The sequence below is a fragment of the Aythya marila genome (genome assembly GCF_965140915.1).
Source record: "Aythya marila genome assembly, chromosome: 7".
Lineage (NCBI taxonomy): Eukaryota > Metazoa > Chordata > Aves > Anseriformes > Anatidae > Aythya > Aythya marila.
The window spans coordinates 15,029,308-15,050,146 of NC_139048.1; the positions used below are offsets into that span (position 1 = coordinate 15,029,308).

The 20,839-nt window shown below is 33.9% G+C and overlaps 1 protein-coding gene across 3 annotated transcripts in view; it reads left to right on the forward strand.

The window, feature by feature from the left end:
* Nucleotides 1–20,839, forward strand: part of ADGRA1 (adhesion G protein-coupled receptor A1) — a 278,100-nt gene that overhangs the window by 38,928 nt on the left and 218,333 nt on the right. For all 3 annotated transcript variants that reach the window (XM_082765151.1, XM_082765152.1, XM_082765153.1), the window contains exon 2: nucleotides 4,491–4,562. In XM_082765151.1, coding sequence (XP_082621277.1) covers nucleotides 4,491–4,562 — 72 coding nt within the window. The remainder of the gene's footprint in view (nucleotides 1–4,490; nucleotides 4,563–20,839) is intronic.

Sequence of the window (20,839 nt, forward strand, 5' to 3'; positions counted from 1 at the left end):
AAGCAGCACTGCTGTGTATGTGAGGCTGGTTGTTTTCCAGTGTGGTATGAATGAAATAGCCCACAGCCTGTGTTGCAGCCCACCAGAGAAGTGTGTTTGTGTGATGTATGGATTACATGCTCTAGGGTATAGCCTGAGCTATATGTCATGAGAGTGTTTGAAGGCTTCAGAGCCTGTGGGAACAGCTCCACAGGGTGGGAAAGGACAAACCTGGTGTAGAGTTACTGTCTTCTGGATGTGGTCCCTGGGACAAACAGTCCCCCAGAGCATCTTGGGAGAAGGAGACCTAAGTTGCAAAGGGATTAATGAAGTGAGATGGGAATTCAGTAATGTGTCTGGTCAGGGGAGTGGTGCTCCCCAGTAGTATCTTAGATGGATTTCATGAGATCTAGGACTGAGTACCATCATCTGATTTATTTGGTTTGCATCTTAGGTCCGTTACTTGGGGTTTAGATCTTTATATATATTGCAAGGACAGTCTGAAAACTGAACTCTAAAATAAATACCTTCTCAAAAGGTTTCTCCAGGAATCAATTTATTTATTTATTTATTTATTAAAAAGAAAAGTAAAACATTGAATGGAATTTGGTTTAGGAAAATAACTTCACTGGAATAAAGAGTGTTCATTTTCTTAGTGTTTATTTCTTCATAATAAAACATTTAAAATGTGAAATTCTTAACACATGGCTGGAAACTGGTAATTATTTAAACCAGCTGCCTAGCTGCAATGTATAGCAATATTTATTTTATCACTATGATTCAATAGCACAGGAGAAAAAATAAGGCAATTGAAAATGCTGTGAATGAATAAAATGTGAGAAATACTTAATAATGTGTGCACAGCAGTGATTTGTTCTAAAAATCAAAATTATATTTAATCTTTTATTAAAATAAATGATTAATTTTCTGATGTGGTTAAAAGTACTTTTACATCTTGAAGTTGTAATTACAGTATAAGTTATCTAAAATCAAATGCATGACTAGCACCCTTTTCCACGTGTTTATCCAACAAACCTTTGTGCCTGTAAGTATGTGAAAAGGATGCTCTTCATGTCTTTTTTTTTTTTCCTTCAAGATTTCTGCAGGTCTCTAATTGCAAGCATCTTCCTGTATGCAGGTGACTAACTGTGTTTAAGGTAAAAGAGATGCCTAACTTGTTATGTTATAATTCATATTTTTCATTCAGTTTTTTTTTCTAAAGAAGTAATATACAAAATTATTCAGTGTAATTTCAGCATCAAGAGTAAGAGCTACAATTTGACCAGGTACTGATTACTTGAAAGGGTTTCTTTTCATCATCTGTAGTTAAGCATCATTTCTGTGTTTGTATACTGAACAGTGTAACAAATATTTTCCTTTATCTTCTAGCTCCTTCCCACAGCATGTTCTCAGAAGGGAAGAATGTTATGAATTGCATGAAAAGTTTGATTTAATTCATAACTGTAAAAAAGTAATGTTATTTAAGTTTTCCAGTGAAGTTGTTCATTGTATTCACAGAACTGTTTTTTAGTGCAAATCAAATCCATTCTGATAACAGCCCATTGCAAGGTTTTGGACTTCACTGCAGCTAATTAAAAGCAGGTGGATAATTCCCATGTAACAAACCATCTCAATGAAATGTAGATAACATATTAATTGTTAAAGAAGAATATATAATTTCTTCCCCACAGACCTTATAGGAATGCTAGGATTCTCTAAAGCCATGATCCTTTCATATTTTGAACAGAAAAACAATTGTATTTTAACTATGATGCTCATACTACTGTGTTTATTAAACCTGCATTTTAGTTGGCAGTGTAGAGAAGAGAAGGCCCTGAAGGAAACCTAAGTTTCGAAACCTGATCTCTGTGTGAAAGTCTCTGTGAAAGTATGGTATAAAGACCTGAAAGAATTAGTTCAGAAATGCAAATTTATGTAGTTAAATTCTATATTTTTTAATTTTGTGCTGTCTGTTATATTTTTCAAGAATTTCTTCTTCAGAGAAACAAAATTGTGACTAAATGAGATGGCAGTATTATAGAGCATGAGCTGTGTTTACTGACTGTTCTGTTTATAAACCAAGTGTTCTGTTTAATCTTGTAATTTATTTAGATAGTTCTCTGTAACTTCTAGGAGTTTGTTTTATGTGGATAAAAGATGCTGCTTTCAGTCTACTTACCGGGGCCACAGGGCAGGAGACCCAGAAGTGGAGTAGGAGACTAGTGTGCTGCTCAGTTGTGGGATTTTCATGGACTTGCCAGCCATGTTCAGACTGCCCTCTTTTTCTAGGCATAATGAACAGAAGACCCGAAAAACAAATTGGCACCGTGAACATCTTTCAAAGACAGAAATAGTTGTATTTAAGCCAGATGAGAGTTCTGAAGTGCACGTATCTTTGTGAATCAGGCTTTTCAGAACAGTCCAAATATAATATTTATATCTAATGTCATTGTAATAGGCCTCAGAGATGGTCTCTCTGTAACACAGTATATAACTAAATGACCCAGTATGAAGTGGAATTTGAGACGTTAGTCTTTCCAAGCCTAGCCAATTTAAATGTGGGGACTTTATTTTTTCTTGACTGATCCAAGTTCTGTGCAGTCTCAGAAGATTAGATCAAGAAAATAACAGAATAAAATAATAGAAAATTTAATGTAGTTACATTTTCCAGTTTAGATATTTATAATTTTAAAACAATTACCAAATTTAGTCACAGTATGGGTATCTAAAAAATTCAGAAAATCTGACAAATAAGACAAATTGAATCCATTTTTGATCTTTCATTATGTCATTGTTAAAATACATTGCTAAGACTTTCCTAAAGAGTTGATTAGAGAAATACTTAATGCTGTACATATGATATTTTTTTTAATCTGAAAAGTAGGAGGCAGATCTTACGAGATGTGGAGTTTCTTAGATCACGACAGTATACTGCGTGTATATTGGAGCATAGCCATTTTTATGTTGTAAACACAGGAATCTGCATGCTTTCAGATACCTGGGTTTAATTGTTCATGATTGATCCCAAATTGCCACGTGTATGTTATAGTGCCTGGTTCTGGGTAAGGAGTAATGTTGCTGCATAAGCTCATTCAGTCACACCAGGGTGTAATAACACACACATTAGCTCCTAGCTCAGAGCTGAATTGCTCTGTTCTTCATATCCTTTGGCAGTGGGCCATCAAAATACCTCAAATTATATGCATATGTTTATTGGTAAATTTTACAAATAACTTGAAAAAATCTCCAAATCTTACTAACATTACAATATTTTTCTACATCAATTATACTTTGTTTCAGTATCAGTATTAACGTGTTTTCATTTGCATCTAGACATAAGAAAATATGTGATATGCATATGCTTGGAAAAGTGCTTACTGTTTATTTGTAATAAGAAATACTAAGAGCCAGACAAGATAAGATAGTCTTGTGCGACACATAATTTTAAAACTTTAGAAAAAAAGCAAAATGTTGGTTCACAAGGTCTCAAGCTCGCTAGTTATGAGCATATGATTTCTTCTGACATTTGGTTTCTATCCTTATGGTAAGCAATGTCTCTTATTTTGAAATGGACTTTGAGCTCTTCTATAACTTATTCTAAATGTTACATGAAAATATTCCTTTTTTACAGCATACAACAAGTGGAATAAGATTTGTTAAGAGACAGAAATTTCTTCTGCACATTGAATAACCATTCTTTTAAAAAAAAAGAAAAAAGATTTCTTGAGCTTCCAAAACAAATTGCACTTCTTTTGTATATTGTATATTTTAATAGGTAACATCTTCAGAATGACTGCATATTTGTATTGTATTGCTTCTGAAATAGACAGGAAAATATTGCAGTGCAAAATCACTAAATTAGGGCCTCTTGTGACACCAACAGAGGAAAAATAGACAACTTCTTCAATAGCTTGTATGTAGGGTCAGTTTGCATGTATACTTGATGGTTGTGAATAGTACAAACTTTGCTGCATTACTGAATTTCTACTGTATAGAGGTTGAAAGAGGAAAACATTTTTGACTAAGCCTCTTTTTTGTGGTAAAAGTCTTTTTTTTTCTTTTTTCTTTTTTTTTTTTTTTTTTTTTTTTTTTCTTTTCCCCTCTTTTCTCTCTTCTATAGAAGGTGAAAAGGAAATATTTTCTGTTTTCTGTCTCAGTTTTTAACATTCCCCTAGCTTCATCAGCCTTTTTGTTGACTGGGAAGTCCAGCAAATATCTTTGCCAGTAGTAATTTTGAATCTACTAGTGTTGTGGGGACACATCGATATTATACTTTCCAAGTTGTAGCCAAAGTTCATTTGTTGACATATTTCTTGAATGTGCTTTTATTTAATAAATAAGAAACTGAAGGAAATGGTAATCTTTATGTACTGCTATGATGGGAAAATGCAAATGAGGCACAGAATTTTGTGATTAGTATTTTACAGAGCAGTCATTTACTATAATTACATGTTTTTAATCAGTGGAATTATCATGTTCTATTAACCAAATTCTTTTCTGACTTATTCTAGGATTCTGAGTAACAACAAGATCTTATGGTTGAAGAATGGCTCTTTCTTTGGACTGAGATCCCTGGAGAGACTGTGAGTAACTGATCAACCTCTTTCCACCTTCAATTAAAAAGTCTTCATATTTTAAGTGTAAAAACAAACCTCAAAAACAAAGTTAAAGTGTTCTGAACTGTGCTGCATAGTACGGTTTCTAAGCAGTTGTCAAGTTAAGAAACAGAATAGAAATGAGTGAATGGGGATGGACACTGAAAATACAGGAAGGCACTACCATCAATTTGGAACTAAAATAAACATCCAGTCAAAGACTTGTACTACGCTGTGTACACTATCATAGTGAAGACTGGTATATGTAATGGTAACACTAACGTACCTGACATATAGTTTGGATTGTTTAACTCACTGGTCTCCAATACTTCTATTTTTAATTATATTCTAGACAAAGAAATTGGACAGCATTTATCACTGGAGCAGACAGTGACATTGATGTAGCTCCATGTTTGTATGTTTGCAGTCAGCATTTAGAGGGGGTAGAGAATGAGGTTTCCATCTAATATGCTCAGAAACAACTGATGAAATAGGGAGGAAAACATTTGGAAACTTCAATGAAATAAATGCACTGTGCAACTCTGTTGTAGAAACACTGTTTTCTGTATATATAGGTCACTCGTTTGAAAATAATCACGTCAGCAAGTCTAAAAGTCTTTATAGTCTCTTTTTTCTTTTTTTTTTTTTTTAACTTCTCAACTTACTTTGCCAGTACATCTAAATGAGTAATTATATTATGCCTTATCTTAAAATATCTTCTGCAGCTTAAGCTAAATTATTTTTATGTTCATTCCTAAGAACACCTTCATTATATAGAGCTGTGGATATAAAGTAGTTGTTACATTTGTGTATTCATTAATATATTCATGTATTCTATGACAAGTGAAAGTTACCATATAGTAAAAAAAAAAAAAAAAATAGGAAAAAATGTATTTAATTCAACACTAACTAATATTTTACTATGTATGTGTGTGATGTGCCTGCTGTTTATGGCTGTGTATTAAGCCAGGTAATTAAGTATGTGATACTGAGATATATGACTAGTCTAAATGTAAGTTAAAAATAAACAATATATTTCAATGGAATAATCCCTTAAGCACCTTCAAGGATTAGGATTGACTAACTGTCTATGTAAGTGAATATTATTTTTTTTCTGCATACAGTTATAGATGTAACAAATTCTTCATTTAATATTAGCATATATTAAGGAGTGGAATATTAATGGAATGGAGTAGTTCTGATGTGTGTTATTTATTGACTAGCTAATTCTCAGTTGTAACAATGATGATTTGTAAAGATGTTTGCAAACATTTTAGAGAAAATGTAGAATAAAATATAGAATTACAAATTTATTGAAAGAAAATAAATCAGTAAATAAAATCCTAATGTATTACAAATAAAGCATTGTTGTTTAGAAATAGAGGAAACCATTTCCTCTTTTTTTTTATTTCCTTTTTTTTATGTTTAATTTGCATTTTTATACATCTGACAAGGAAACTTAAAACAAATATGCATATGGATTCATAATGAATTAGATTTGAATAAACTGGCAATTGCATTAAGGATGTACTTTTAAAAAACCTTGTTAGTTATCTAGTTAGAGAAATACTTTAACCTGAAGAGACATTGCAAATGGTATTGAAAACAGTCAGAAAACAACAACAACAAAATACCTTAGTTGTGTAGCCTCAACTGTCATCACCATCTAAACCTTATTAATTTTATAGTATTGATTTTCACAACATTACAGATGAAATGGGTGTCATCTCTGTGTATGGTAAGTGCTCTTTGGCCACACTGCTAATACAAAATCAATAAGTCATTCTTGCAGCAAAGGCTAGGAGTCAGGTGGTGACATTCTCATCAGATTCAAATGCCCTGCTGCTTGTTCTGTCCCTGCACACTTCTCATCAATATTTACAAAGATCCAGTTTCAGCAGGGAAGTTGGAAATGGCTTGGATAATCTACTTAAGAGGTGGAAGCAGTGGGTGTGGTCTGGATGAGTACTCTTAACCTTTAGACAAGGTTTCCCAACTATGCCTCACATTATACATAAACCACTTTAGAGTTACTACAGACACTTAAAATGGAGCACCAATCCAACTGAAGTAAGGTTCAGTTTACAAGATGATATGATTAGAATGTAAGCATGCTGAAGTTAAGGCTTACTCATTTAATTTAGCTTTGCACTCCTTGTGGTCTTAAAACGAACAAACAGTTAGTGAAGAGAATGCCACGGAGACAAGAATTGTGTGTCAGTAATTCTTTTGTGGTTATGGTGAACCACAAGAGCATTAGCTCATGTGGACTATAAAATCATTTAATGTCAAACTTGAAAAATTTAGAGGGGAAGTAAAATATCAGGTGGAACAGAGTGACTTGTATATTCCGGCTTTTTCCCAGAGTGCTCAAAACCACTTTTTGAGCAGAGAGTTGTTTCAAGCCATAGTACAGTAAACTAGAGACAACTTTCACCTTATTATTTTGCTTTCTAAGACATGTCACAACAGGAATTGGATTACAGAAGTGTTAGTCCTCCCAAGTCCTGGTGATTTCTCAACAGTGTATTACACAAGTGAGAGGTCTCACTGAGTTTTAAACCAGAACTCCCCATTTTATGCAACTTTAATCAAGTAAACTGAGAAACTTCAGACTGCTCATCAACAGTCCGTTCTACTAGTAAGGGAGTACCTATTTATTTAAATCTTAAGACTATGGAAGACTGTCTCACATAGTGCATGAAATGCATTACTTTTCATTGTTTTGTTCTAATCTTAGTTGGATCTGACTTTGTATTGTTTCTGCAGGCTTCTCAGAATTTTTCTTTTTCTTTTTCTTTTTTTCTTTTTTTTTTTTTTTTTCAAACATAGAATGAGTATTTTAACTTTTCTATTTTGAATTGTCTTAAACTGTCTTATTGCTGTAAAGGGAAATCTGATGTTAACTTTTCAGATGATGCAACCACCCGGAGGGGAAAAAAAAGAGGATACAGTTATTTCCTTTGTAGATAATAAAGAAAGAAAGACAATAAAGAAAGATAATAATCTTTACTAATAAGTATTAATATTGAATATACAATAAATGTTTGTATTAAAAACAAAACATTTAATAGTATCTGTATTAAAACATGTATAATTAATAATGATCAGAATATATTTAAGAAATGTTAACATTTTTACTCAACAGTTTATAAAAATGCTTTGAAAAAACACCATCCAACAAAAGGTGCCTTTTTTGTATTCTGTGTGTGTGAACTGTGAGTCACAAGAGTGCTCTGTAGAAGTGGCACACACTCTCAGTACTTAGCTTGAGTTTTCTGAAACCCTTGTGGTGTTTTGGAAAGGTTGACTCACAAATGTGTTTTAGCATCTGGATCATGATGCACCTCTGTGCCTCTGGGCTTACTTTGTAGTCTAACTAAAAAGAGGTATTAAGAAGTAAATAGTATTACTTAAAAAACCATGTGGGAATAGAACTTTTCTGTAAACTTAGGATTTGGACTGTCCTTAGTTATATAGACCTTGACTACTCCCTTTGTTTTGGATGCAAATCAGAAGTATGGGTAGAAAAATAAACGTATTTGAAACAACTGTGGTAAACAAACTGTTACGACCTTGAACCCATTTTTGTGGTACACACTGTGGAGATGGCTTTGTATTCAGGAAGGCTGAGAGTTCAGTATGGCTTTGAATCTTGTGGCAAAGACTTGACAGCTTGTAATTATTTGGGGTCCGGTGCCTACCCTGTTGGTATTTGGTGTCTTACATTCTAGTGAGATACATTGATCTGCATGAAGTAATCATAAAGTAAGTTTTTCATATGCTCTAGGGACCATATAAGAAAGACAAAGTGGGTTTTCCAAGCCATGAGACAGTGAGGTGGTCCTGTTGAGTAAGTCTCAGCTATCCAGAAGCTCTCATTTAGTTAGTGATTTGGAGGATGTGAATAACTGATAGAGTATGAACCTATGTAGTTTGGTGGTAAAAAATATTGCATAAATTGAAACAATACATTAAATAGAAAATCTGTTCTATTGTAGTTTGATTTTATATATATATATATATATATATATATGCATAAACTTATGAGCAGTAGGGATAATCATTGTTATCACTTGAGGCTAGTGCAGACTGCCAAGTTACTAGTGGGTGCTCTATCATGGCAGTAGATGGCATGTAGTCTCTGAGCTACAGTCTCTGAGCAGTGTGCCACAAATATTAGTAGCAGTAGTGGAAAATATCTTTTTTCTTGACAATACTCTACCTCTAGAAGTATCGCTTCTGGAGAGTACCCTACTCCACGTAATGCTTCTGAGTACAAGAACTGAGGCTGTTGGACCAGGTGCTCCAGCTGCGCTGGACCCAAAGTCCAGATCTCAACTAGGAAATTAGATGTTTTTCCCTCATCCTGATGTCAGCTGGCAAAAAACCAGTATGCATCTGAGCTATTAACAACACAAAATTTTCTTATGCTCCACAACAGCCACTGCATCAAAATTGTGTGGATAGCTCCCCAAGCACCTTCTACATGGGGCAATCTGTTGTGGCTTCTACTCCCCTGTGGGTTTCCTGGTACTCTAGTTGATCTAGTACTTGTGCATTTTCTGAAGTGGTTTTATGAAAGCTTTCTCTCTCTTTCATAACTGAATGTATGTTTTCATGAAATGTATAGAAGCATAATTACCTTTGAGGCTGCTGCTACTTTTTCCCCTGTGGCTGAAACTCTTTAACAGGTTCAGAAGTTATTTAGAGGGAAGCAACAAATAAAAATAAAGAAACATAATCAAACAGACCATCATTGCATAAGCAGTGTTTCCTTGGGAAATCAGGATGAAAGATCACTGTGCAATATTACACAGATTGTTTCACAGTTCACCAAGAACCAGGCATTAACAGTCACTTTAAAAGTGACTGTTTTACAGAAACTTGCTATTGCATTTCCTAGTGTTTCTAGACAATGAAAATACCACTGAAGTATCTTTAGGAATTTAGGGGTTAATTTACTTTTTGTTTTAGTTTTCTTCATTTTGTCTATTTATTTATTTGTTTTAACTATATGGACCGGACTTATTAGACTAGGTCTCACATTGTATATTACCTTTATTAAATGTTGTGTTATTGTAAGGTTACCAGCTATGCGGGCACATGTTGTCCTCATTAATTATTAGATAAGAATGCACAAAAACATGTTTTTGTTAGATTGCAGCATAATGACTTTCTGCAACAATATATTGTGCTGCGCAACTGAAATAATAACACATTAACTTGGAATGAAAGGGCAGGAAAGACAAGCACAACAAATAAGACTATAGAAAAAATTATGTTGTTAAACAGCTGGTATAAAAATATGGTATTTAGGTGGTCTTTGGCAAAGCTCAAGTGATGAAATGTTAAAATATAAAGGTTTTGCATTTTTATATACTGAAGTGTTTCTTATAACATACAATTTACATTGTTTAAATTACTGGCCACTTAACTTTTCCTGCCTATACATTTGAAATGTATGTGTACGCAAGCAGAAACAGAAATATACTTATTTGGCAGTGTGAAGGATTGGGAATATGCTTAAAGAAATGCTGAAACAATTTAAATTAATATATATATATATATATATATATAAAACATATTTAAAGTTAGAAAATTCATAAGTTAAATTTCAAAATATTTGTTCTTGTACAGACTTGTTTAAAACTATATAAATACTAGTTGTTATAAGATAAAGTTTTGTGATCCATCCAGGATTCAATTGCAGATTTTTTTTTTATTTTTATTTTGTAGATGCTACATTTAAGGCATTGCATTTGATTAATAAAAGCAGATTTTTAGCCACTGTGCCTTTTACTTAAGGTTAATTACACCTTCTTAGTCATAAGTTGTATTCACAGAGAATTTTATGCATTCTATAGCAAATACATAATAGGACATAGTACTTGTATATTGATGTAAAAGAATTCTTTGAAAGAAGAGAATAAATAAAAAAACATTTATTTGAGGCAAATGACTGAAAATCAAAGATGTATTTTTTGAGGGGGTTTTCCATAAATTGTCATTAAATCTTTGTCACATCTCTTTCTAACTTAATTTTTCATCCACAAAATAATATTGTTTGGTTAGTATCTCCAAATTTAGTAATACTGGAGATCTCAGAGTGAAAAGATTATATGAAAAACTATGATGATAATTACGTAATGCCAATTATTTTATGTGGCAACCTTATATAGATTGAATAATCTATTTTTTTATGATGCACTCCTTACAGCCTGGATGAGAAGCAGTCTGAAGCAGCATGAATACACAGGTGCAGAAAGGGTATTGATGTTTAGTTGATATATTTTGTGCAGTTCCATGCATCACCAAAATTAAGTTATTAGCTAAGTTTAGTAGTAGATTTAAACTTCAGTTTTTGGTAAGCAAAGAAAAGTCTGTTTTTGTAGCAGAAAATTGTCCCATACCAGAAAAATCTTTAGCTTGGAAGTAACTTTCTCTAAATCCCATGGAGACCATCTGAGTGTGGTCCTGGCTGAATTGCACAGTGCATGTACAGGTGTTGGACAGGGCTAGAGATGATCTTCAGTCTATAATCTCTTGTGACCCAGGATCTCTTAGTGACAAGACTAAGGTTAGTGCCAGCACATCTCTGTACCTGAGAGAACTATGACAAATGCTAGCAGGGTTACAGTGAAGTGTTGCTGTGGTCATCCTCTTGCTGCCTTCTTGACATGCTTTTCAGTGTCAGCATTAGTCCAGACATACACGTATATTACTGGAAGAATTTAATCCGGTGTAATCAAATATCACAGGGAAAAATTCAAACAAGATGGATCATATATAAAGCATTCATACTGCTATTAAAAATAGCTAGAATCCTGTTAGCAAGAAGGTCTTCATGTAAAGATTTGGACATATTCTGTTGCTTTTTATTTTTTTAATGAATAAAAATCACCTGTAGCTTTCCTATTGAATGTATTTCCCCCCCCCCTCCGTGGACAGTACATGAAATCAGAAATATGCCAAGTAAGAATAATGTAATGAAAAAAAAAGAAAAAAAAAAAAAGCCTACCAGCACTTACCCCAAGCTAGGCTTTTGAGTTTGCAGAATTGATACTCCCATTCTCTGTTAGTATTTACTGGGTTAAGTGTTCTAACCGCAAAATGAGAGAGATGCATGGATGCCCTTACTACTGTAGCTTGATGAAAATGCCTGCTTGCTTACATAAGCAGCAAAACCTAAAGATTCCTTAAAAAAATATCATGGAACAGAAAACTGGACTTGGAAAAAGCTCTGTTGGTCCTCATGTAGAAGTCAGGGAGTACAGGTAAAACGTATTTCAAAGTAAATGCTGTTTTTGTTGTAGGTAGTATTTTAAGGAATTCCACAGAAGAAGGGTGTATTAATTTTCAATTGTTGCATAGAAATTTTGAGAAAACAGAGAAGGAGAAACAGAGGCAAGATTAATGTCACAAATGAAACTGGTGTTAACTTAATTCTGTGGTCCTTTATGGATCTCTTAGTTAAATCTTGTGAATAACAATGAGTTACTCATTTAGTGTTTAGTAACACATAAGCTAAGTAGGAGCTTTTTTTTTTTTTTTTTTTGGAGGGGGGGAGGAGAAGAAAAGCAACAACAAAACCCAACAACAACAATAAGTTACGACCTCCAAATTTTCCAAACTCCAGATATTACTGTGCCTTAGTATCAAAGAGAAACTTAGCATTTTATCAGGAATTATTAATCTATTGTTATCTTTCGTATGACTGTCAGAAACAGAAGAGTTAGAAATAAAAAGGAAAATTACATTACCCTCTTTCTAATAGGCATAGGTACTGTAAGTCTTGCAAGCATGAAGTGACTGTCAAGGCACTTGTAATGTAATCTGACAGAAAGATAATGTATTTTTTTTTCTTCTAGGCAGTTGTTTTTATCCAGTACAAAATCACAATATTGGATATCACATACTTCACATTTTTGGGAATGAGGCAACAGGAAAATACCCTGTAAATATACTCGTGCAGAGCTTCTATATCATGACACTTTAAAAAAGCAATAATTCTCTAAAGAAAATATATTTCCTTTGGGGTATTACAGTGCCATTTAAAAGCAGCAGCAATTAACTCTGAAAGAACAGATTAGTGAAGTCAATCCCATAGTTTTAGTGCAAAGGATCCAGAACCAAGTGTGATTTTCAACTTTTCTTTCTACCTCAAGTCTGTTGTTTATCTTCTAAACATTCATTTCTCTGGGTCTCGTGTTATTTTTCCCTCTGATATTTTTACTCTCTGACAGAAACAACATGGACAAAAAGACCATGTCTGTGCTCTTAATTCTGTTCTTCATAATGAGACATAAGACTTGCCAGGGCTGCATTCACTTGCAGGCTACTGCTCATTGCCTGATGGGAATGTATGCTGAATATGCTGCTGGGATTACATTCCTCCAGTTCGGGCAAGAAGCTATGGTTTCAGCTTGGGCATGAAGTTGCCAGATGCTGGTATATATGTAGTAATAGTATTTAGAACATCAGTGGTTTGCCAGGCTCCATTTCTACACTTGTAGCCATTTGCCCCTCCCCCCCCCCCCCCCCCTTTTTTTTTTTTTTTACTTGACAAAACAGATTTCTGTTGGAAATGCTGCTGTGACAGAATAAAAATGTTTTCCGGGAATGCAGCACTTTAAAGAACACCATTGTCAAAGATGTCAGTATTTCGTTTCAAGTCTATACTGTTTTGTATTCATATAGCAGAACCTTCTGTCAGTGATCAAGCTGAACCATACTACTAAGTAGTGAAGCAATCTGTATACCTTTCCTATAAAGAAATGGCTTACTGGTTGGTGAAGAAGGGAAAAACAAGGTGTTTAAGGGCAGTTTGTATAAAGTCATACCAGCAACATGGTGGGAAGACAAGCTGATAAAAATTAGTGCTAGTTGATCAATAACTGAGCTAATCTAATGAATGAACTGCAAGATAAATTGCTAGCAGACTCCCTGTGTTCAGTATTCTGAGGTTGTGATTCCTCAGCTGTAAGCTATTTTTTATGCAGATGGAATAATATTTTCAAACTTCAAAAAGTATTATAATTATCCTTGAATTCATATGTGACGTGGTCTGTAGCATTTTTAATGTTAAAAAGGCCAAAGGTAGTTACCTCATCTTGTAGTACATGGGCATAAAACGCGAGGGACCTCAAGTCTTGAACAGGAACATCTCTCCCGCATAAGGGTGTGCCCAGTCCAAAGTCCATCCTTCCTTCCCAGAGCTTTCTAGGCTTTACTGGTCCTTTTCAGTTTAGCTTTTTCTTTCTCTCTCTTTCTCTCTCTCTCGCTCTTTCTCTTTCTCTCTCTCTCTCTCCTCTCTCTCTCTTTTTCCTCTTTCCCTCTCTCTTTCTCTGACTTGATTTCAATTGACAGACATTTCTCATTAGCTTATTTATAGAAAAAAAGTAGTATATAAAATTTATTCTATCCCAAAAGCTTAGGTCTACAGACCTGTGAGGTCTCTGATGAACACCTATTACTCACTCATGTAAAGGTAGTGCAGAAATGTGCCAATGGCAACCAGTGACCCTTGGAGCTTGTTGCCCTCAAAACTTATTGGAGTGCTTGCAGAAAGTATAGTTGATTTTCTGACTTTTGTACTTCACCAAAAATCTCTGAGAAGATTAAAAAAAAAAAAAAAAAAAAAAAAAAAGGAAAAGAAAAAGAAAAAAGAAAGAAAAATAAGAATGCACTTGAAATAGAAGTAAAGACTATGTTTTATGCCAATTTAATTTAAAAAAAAAATACAAACCCAAAATAAGTTGTCTGAAGTAGTTAGGAAAGCTGATGTAATATAACAGCTGTGGGCAGTTTTTCTCCCCACTTCTTAATATAGACAGAATTGATTAGTTGGGTGTAGTATAGTGCTGCGTGTGTCAAGTAGGTACAAAATGGTTGTTCTCACGAGAAAATTGCATGCAGACTTAGCACATGATAAGCTGTCTTGTGTTAACACAAATTGCCTCGTTCTTGAAATGGAAAGTGACTGGGAGAGCTATAGAGGATGTTTGTGTAGTCTGAGCTATGCACATATTCTGTGGAAAAAAAAAAAAAAAAAGAATTAAAAAAAAATCCTCTGTGGTCTACTCTAGAAAGTGTTTTGCTGAGGAGAATACAGAGAGAAATATTGTGCTGGAATAAAAATGTGTATTTTTATTAACTTGTGTACTTGAATGAATAAACTGAAATTATTATATGTAATGATAGTGAGCTTCATCTTATAGAAATAAGCAGTTTTAGTTAAAAATAAGCCACTTGAGTTAGCATAATGGGAAAAAAAAAAAACTTGTTGAAGCATAAATAAAATGTTTTTTCATGCTTTTATAAATCAAAAAACTGCCAAAAGGGCAGCTTGAAACTCTTCAAATCCATTCATTTCTATCTATGAAAAAATCTGAAAGATGTTAAATCAGGAAAAATGATTGTAGTTATAGGTATCTGAAAATATATATATATATTAAAAAGCATACCCTCTCAACCATAGCTGTAATACTTTTGCTATGATGTGGTAATTACTGGCCAATGAAAGAAACTTTTACAGTTAACGTACATTCCCCAGACACATGGTGCATATGTTATTTTCGGCAAGTGTTCTATTTTTCATTATATTTTATTTTTTGTGTTCAATATTCACATTTGTTTCAATGCAAAGTAAGTTAATACTTTTAAAAAAGACCTTAAAGACATGCCTTTCAGCTGAAACGGGAGTTTAAAGTACATTGTGTTCAGAACAAAGCAGTGTTTTCTGTAATGTGTCAGCAGCTAAGTTGAGCATTTGATAGCTTTTTTCCCCTTTGTACCATTAATTGCTTTTAGGTTTTTCTGGGAAGTGCTTGTGCCTCACAAGGGACAATTCTCCCAGTTGAGTGAAGTTTAAGTACTGTATTAGGCTTTTCTACTGTATAGTTATGTGAACTTACAAAAATATTTAGGAATGTGTGACCAGAATGGATTGCAGCCAGACTATTTCCAGGGATAAAAAGAAAATTTGTTCAATGCTCCCCCTCATCATATACACCATAAACCAGCCACAGCATTAATTGCTTTCCAGCACTCCATTAAGAACACTGAAACTTCAGTTCAAAATAATGTCCCTTAAAAATATAATGTGTGAGAGGAGATGAAATTGTAATGTGACACTTTTATTTTTTTTTTTAATTTAATTTTATTTTCATAATTTTCTTTTTATGTTTCTTTGACACTGGAACAAATAAATCCTTATCAGTTCAAATCTGATGGTTTCTTTAACCATGAGTGTGCTAGCAAGGTACACTAACACAGGCACCTGACATGTTTTCAGTGCCTAACCAGTTCAGGTTGTCAGCACATACTATGCTCCCTCTCTTGGTACTTTTTAGCATCTTAATTAAAAGGGAGGAGGAGCAGGGGTGGAACCTCCAGAAGCCGCATCCTGCATCAAACAAGAAGTAATAAATAAATAAATAAATGCTGGTCCTTGCATGACAGCCTTGAGAGGCTTCAGCTCTGGAGATGCAAAGATTCATGTCACAAACTGCAATTTTTAATTCTAGTAAATGCCATCCAGACATAAACCCCCTTCCATAGCAGTTTCAAACAGCATTTTGACCAAACAAAATGGTGAAGGCTGCTCCAAATCCTTTTTTTTTTTTTTTCTTTTGCAATAGCTAAACATCTTTGTATTCTTTTTACTTTTTCTAATATGTGGTCTAAATGTACTAATAACCTATTATTTATCCAGTATACTACTGTTATCCTTTAATTTAAATTAAACTATTTCTCATTAGTTCACCACTAATAAACAATGCTGTAATATTTACTTTTCTGGGCTCAGCAAGCCAAAAATAGGGTAATCTCAGTGACATCATGAAAATAACCTTTAAATGTTTATTTATGGGCACAAAATTTCAAATGTATCTAAAAGTAAGATCATTATCTGCAAAGATTTAGTCTGTATCCAATGACAATATATTCTTTTATTAATAGTCTAAAATATATTTGCATCCAGTTTATTGAATGTTCAGACAAGTAATTTTTCCGCCTAGATTAACATCCAAAAATTATGTTCATGCTGTAAACCTCTCATACAGGTCAATACACGGAAGACCCCTCTGGAGAACCTACATGCAGTAAATACCCTCTGGAAATTCACTAGGATGTTAGGGCTTAGGAGGTCTGCTTTATCTGGTCTTGTGTAATCAGCCAGTGCTGACCAAATTGTCATTTAAACACAGTGAAAATTGAAAGCTTCCTGCTGGTGACATTGAACTGATTCCTACTTTTCTCTTTATTTTTATTTCTATTCTCCCTATTTTCAGGTTGAATCATGATATTACTGAGTATGGGTGGGGAAAGTTTTTTTCTTTTTGCTGTCTCTAGAACTGACAACTCAGTAAATTAATCATCTGGGGTTTTTATTTATTTGTTTGTATTTGAACTGTCATCTGCGAAGAGAAAGAGGATAAAACACAAACCTTTTGCTAAAGGCCTTCTCTCCTGAGTTCCTTGTGTTCAGGTGTGTGGGCAGAGGTCTGTGGGCAGAGGTCTGTGATAATCACTTTGCAGATTGTGTAAATCAAATGAAATGCTTTTTCTTCAGAAGCAAACTAGACATCTCACTTATTTTTCTTCTTTGCTATAACTTTGTTATTTGACAGCAGCTTCTCCCTGGTTTCATACAACTATCTGCTCGTGTATTTTATCTTACTGTCAGATGAAAAAATTCATCGTAGCTAATAGCTCTGACATAATTTCTCCTTCATTCTGCCATTTCCTACTTCTCTATTTGCCTTGTCTTGATTTACGTTAAGCAGTGGCAATGAAAGGAAAAACATCTAGCAAAAGTAGAAAAATAATATGATAAAATTATAAATATTATTAGAAGAGTGGAGGATGCACATGGAATGTCAGAAGGCACCTGTCTGTTTGGAAGGAGTTAGCAACAGCATATCATTTATGCATGATCTTTATGCATGTTTTCTTCTTTCATTCATATTGACATAATGAAATTACTGGTCTTTCCACCTTTGTGTTAGGTCACTGTGCTAACAGATGTAAGTCATATGTTCTTGTGTTCTCATTTCAGGTTTCCCCCCTTTTGATTTTTTTTTTTTTAAGTGAAATAGTCATTTCCTAGACATGTGATTCCTATAGGCTTATATATATATATATATATATATATATATATATATATACATATATATTTATATATATATTTATATATGTATATATAAAAATATTTGTCACTGTATTTGTGTTCCCATATCATTCTGTCTACTTACATTGTGTGGAAATTACAAACCAAGACAGACACGTCCCTCTTGCATGAAGTATTAAATATCTGTATAATTAGTTAAACAGTTCAATAAGTGTGCATGAAGTCCTGTATTTTTATACCATTGTCTCGTTTTTCCAGACATCCATTAAAACATTTTAGTATGAAAATTCCTCAATTAAAAGAATAAAATTCTAATTCTCATGTAAGTGAGTTAAGCCAAGTTTCTTATCTACAGCCTGCCTAATGCCTCTCAGTAGCCCTTGTCTTTCCACACCTCCGTGCTATGGAGATGCAGTTCCTTCATGCTCCACCTCTTTCACAGGAACAGCCCATGTTGCTTCAGAAAACATAACTGGCATGCTGCAGAGCAGACATTTCATTAGCAAACATTTTTAGGAAGAAAGGTAGTTTCAGACAGAGAACTGAAACAGTGTCTCTGATTGAGGTCCACAAAGAATATGATTAGTAATTTACCAAGTAAGTATACTGGTAACATGTGAAGTTAAACACACACCAGCAATCAGAACATGAACTCTTCAGGACTCTGGCCAATGTATGCAAAAGCCTGTACAGGGATGTTATTGTTGTAGTTGTTACTTCAACTTGTGCAACTTGCTTGCACATGGTCTGACACGTTTTCTTTTGCCGAGCAAACCTAGCAAATACCTTTCTTCAAATATTTGGAGTGTCTTAGTAGGGCTAGGCTTCAACAGAATAAATCTCTAGTGTTTCTAATGAACTATAGAGAATTAGTTGTGTGTTTTAGCTATTTATTTATTTTAATTCTTGCATTCAGAGGCTGTAAATCTGTTGCTCTAGTGTATGCTAGTGAAGTTACTGGTGGTAGACTATGAAGTCCCAGTTTTTCTTTTAAGTTAATCTAAAAGCAGATGTGGATACTGTTTTCATTAACTGAATTTACAGGAAACTTAAAATGTATAAGATATCTGGGAAGGGTGAACAGAATGCATGCTTCCTTGTGGTCCACAGTCAGACTTTCATGAAGAAAATTTTCTGAAGCCAAAGCTTTTCTGATGACCTATTTAAGTCATTGTACAGTTACACAACATTTAAAAAATGATATATATGATATATGAAAAACAAAATCTAATGAGGTGTGGTGAGCCAGCCAAAAGCAGAAAGGATCAAGCAATGTATTTTCAGTCTTGCAGAATGAGTGAAAGAACCTTTTACACTGGCTTACAAATTTTGCTGTCATACTTTAGCAATGTGCTAATGTAAAAAGAGCAATCTATCTGCATGCTCAACTAAAACTTTAAATGGCCCCTTTTCTTGTTTCAATATTGAGGCAGTAGCATATCTGGCCACTTGTACTGATCTTAACTTTCAGAACAATCTTTTTAAATGCAATATTATTTTGGTAATATTACCTGTAACTTCATTGCTTGTAAGATGGTGTTCTGACATTAAGAATAGCACAAATTATCATGAATTTCTACCTTACAGCTACACGAGTGCACTGTTTGCATCACTTGCTCAGATAAATTCAGGTTAGCTAAGTAAGAGCTGATGGATCGCAATAATACTGCCAGTTTGGCAATATTTATTCTAGATACAATTACCTTTCATTTCCCATTGAAGTTTCAAGCTCCCTTGTGAGACAAAATGAATGTGGATTCAAAGAAAATAAAAAAGAGAATACATGTGCACATATGTATAATATCAGTGCCAATCTGCCAGCAGTGAGCCTGAAGGAAGTCAGCCTGCCTGCTCCACCACTCTCCCAGAAAGTTAGTAGAACAGTCACTCAGCCAATTACCCAGCAAGCTATCTACATCCCAGAATGCTAAAAGTCAAAGCATTTTTTTGTCGTTGTTCTTAACTGGCATTTCTCCATTTGCATGCCAGCTATTCTGGGAGTTTTCCATATGTTAGATTTGGGGATATGTCAGCTTTGTTTTCTGGCTTATTGACTTGAATTTTCCTAATCATATTTTATTTCATCTTATTTCATCATCATTGCTGAAATCAAGGGATTTCTAAGTGTTATTTTTACTAGCATATTTGCCTAGGCATTCCCATTTAATTTTATCCCACCTGACTCTGGAATTAAATCAAAGGTGGCTGTTTTACTGCTTGTTTGCATCATTCCTAGCAATGTCAAAGAAAAGACTTAAAGAAACAATTCAAGAAGGGGCTGTTAGAAACACAAAGTGCAGCATTGCCAGAGGTCGCTGTCCTCTGCCCCCTTTGTTGCTTCCTCCTCCTCTTCTCTCAGAGACCGAGGCAATGGAAGTGGTTAGAGCATACCACACCTTGCAGGGGAAGGTAGTATTTCAGGCAATGAAGATACATGTATTAATATGTATTAAGCCTTGATGGCTTGTCCTTCCTGTTTCTGGTTTCTTTGCCAATTATTGGTGGGTAAACTTTGTTAGAAGATGTTTTTAAAGATAATCAGTAATCGTCGTCATAAATTAATTGACTGTTACCAGAGCCAAAAAAAAAATAAAATTTATCTTAACATAATTAAGTCTATGTCTGAAGTGGTGCTGGAGATGAATCTGTTCTTGAAATAACGGTTTCCATCAGCAACAAGTACATCAGCCATCATTTGATCTGACTGTGTTTTGCTTAAAATATACTCAACAGTTTATATACATCTCACATACTTTTGGAATGTGTTGTGTTTGTTTTTTGTATACTAGGAACAGTCATAAGTTTGGATACCTATTCTTGGTTTGCTTGGTTGCATAATGAATATGGATTGTAAATTCCTTTTTCAGGGAAAACAAAACAAAACTAATTTACTGCACCAGAGAACTCTTTCTAAATATGTTTTTTGCACTGTTTTTATAGCTGTTTAATAGAATTGTATACTGTATTTTCCTGGAATATAATAGATACTCATTAAAACTAGTGTTGCCAACCTTTAGGCAAATGTAATTTTGAAATACGTGTTTTTATTTTGTTCTAGAACTTAAATTACATAGCATAGTCGTATAATACTTTCTTTAAAAACCTTCCAAAATGCAGACTTAGTTTTCCAATT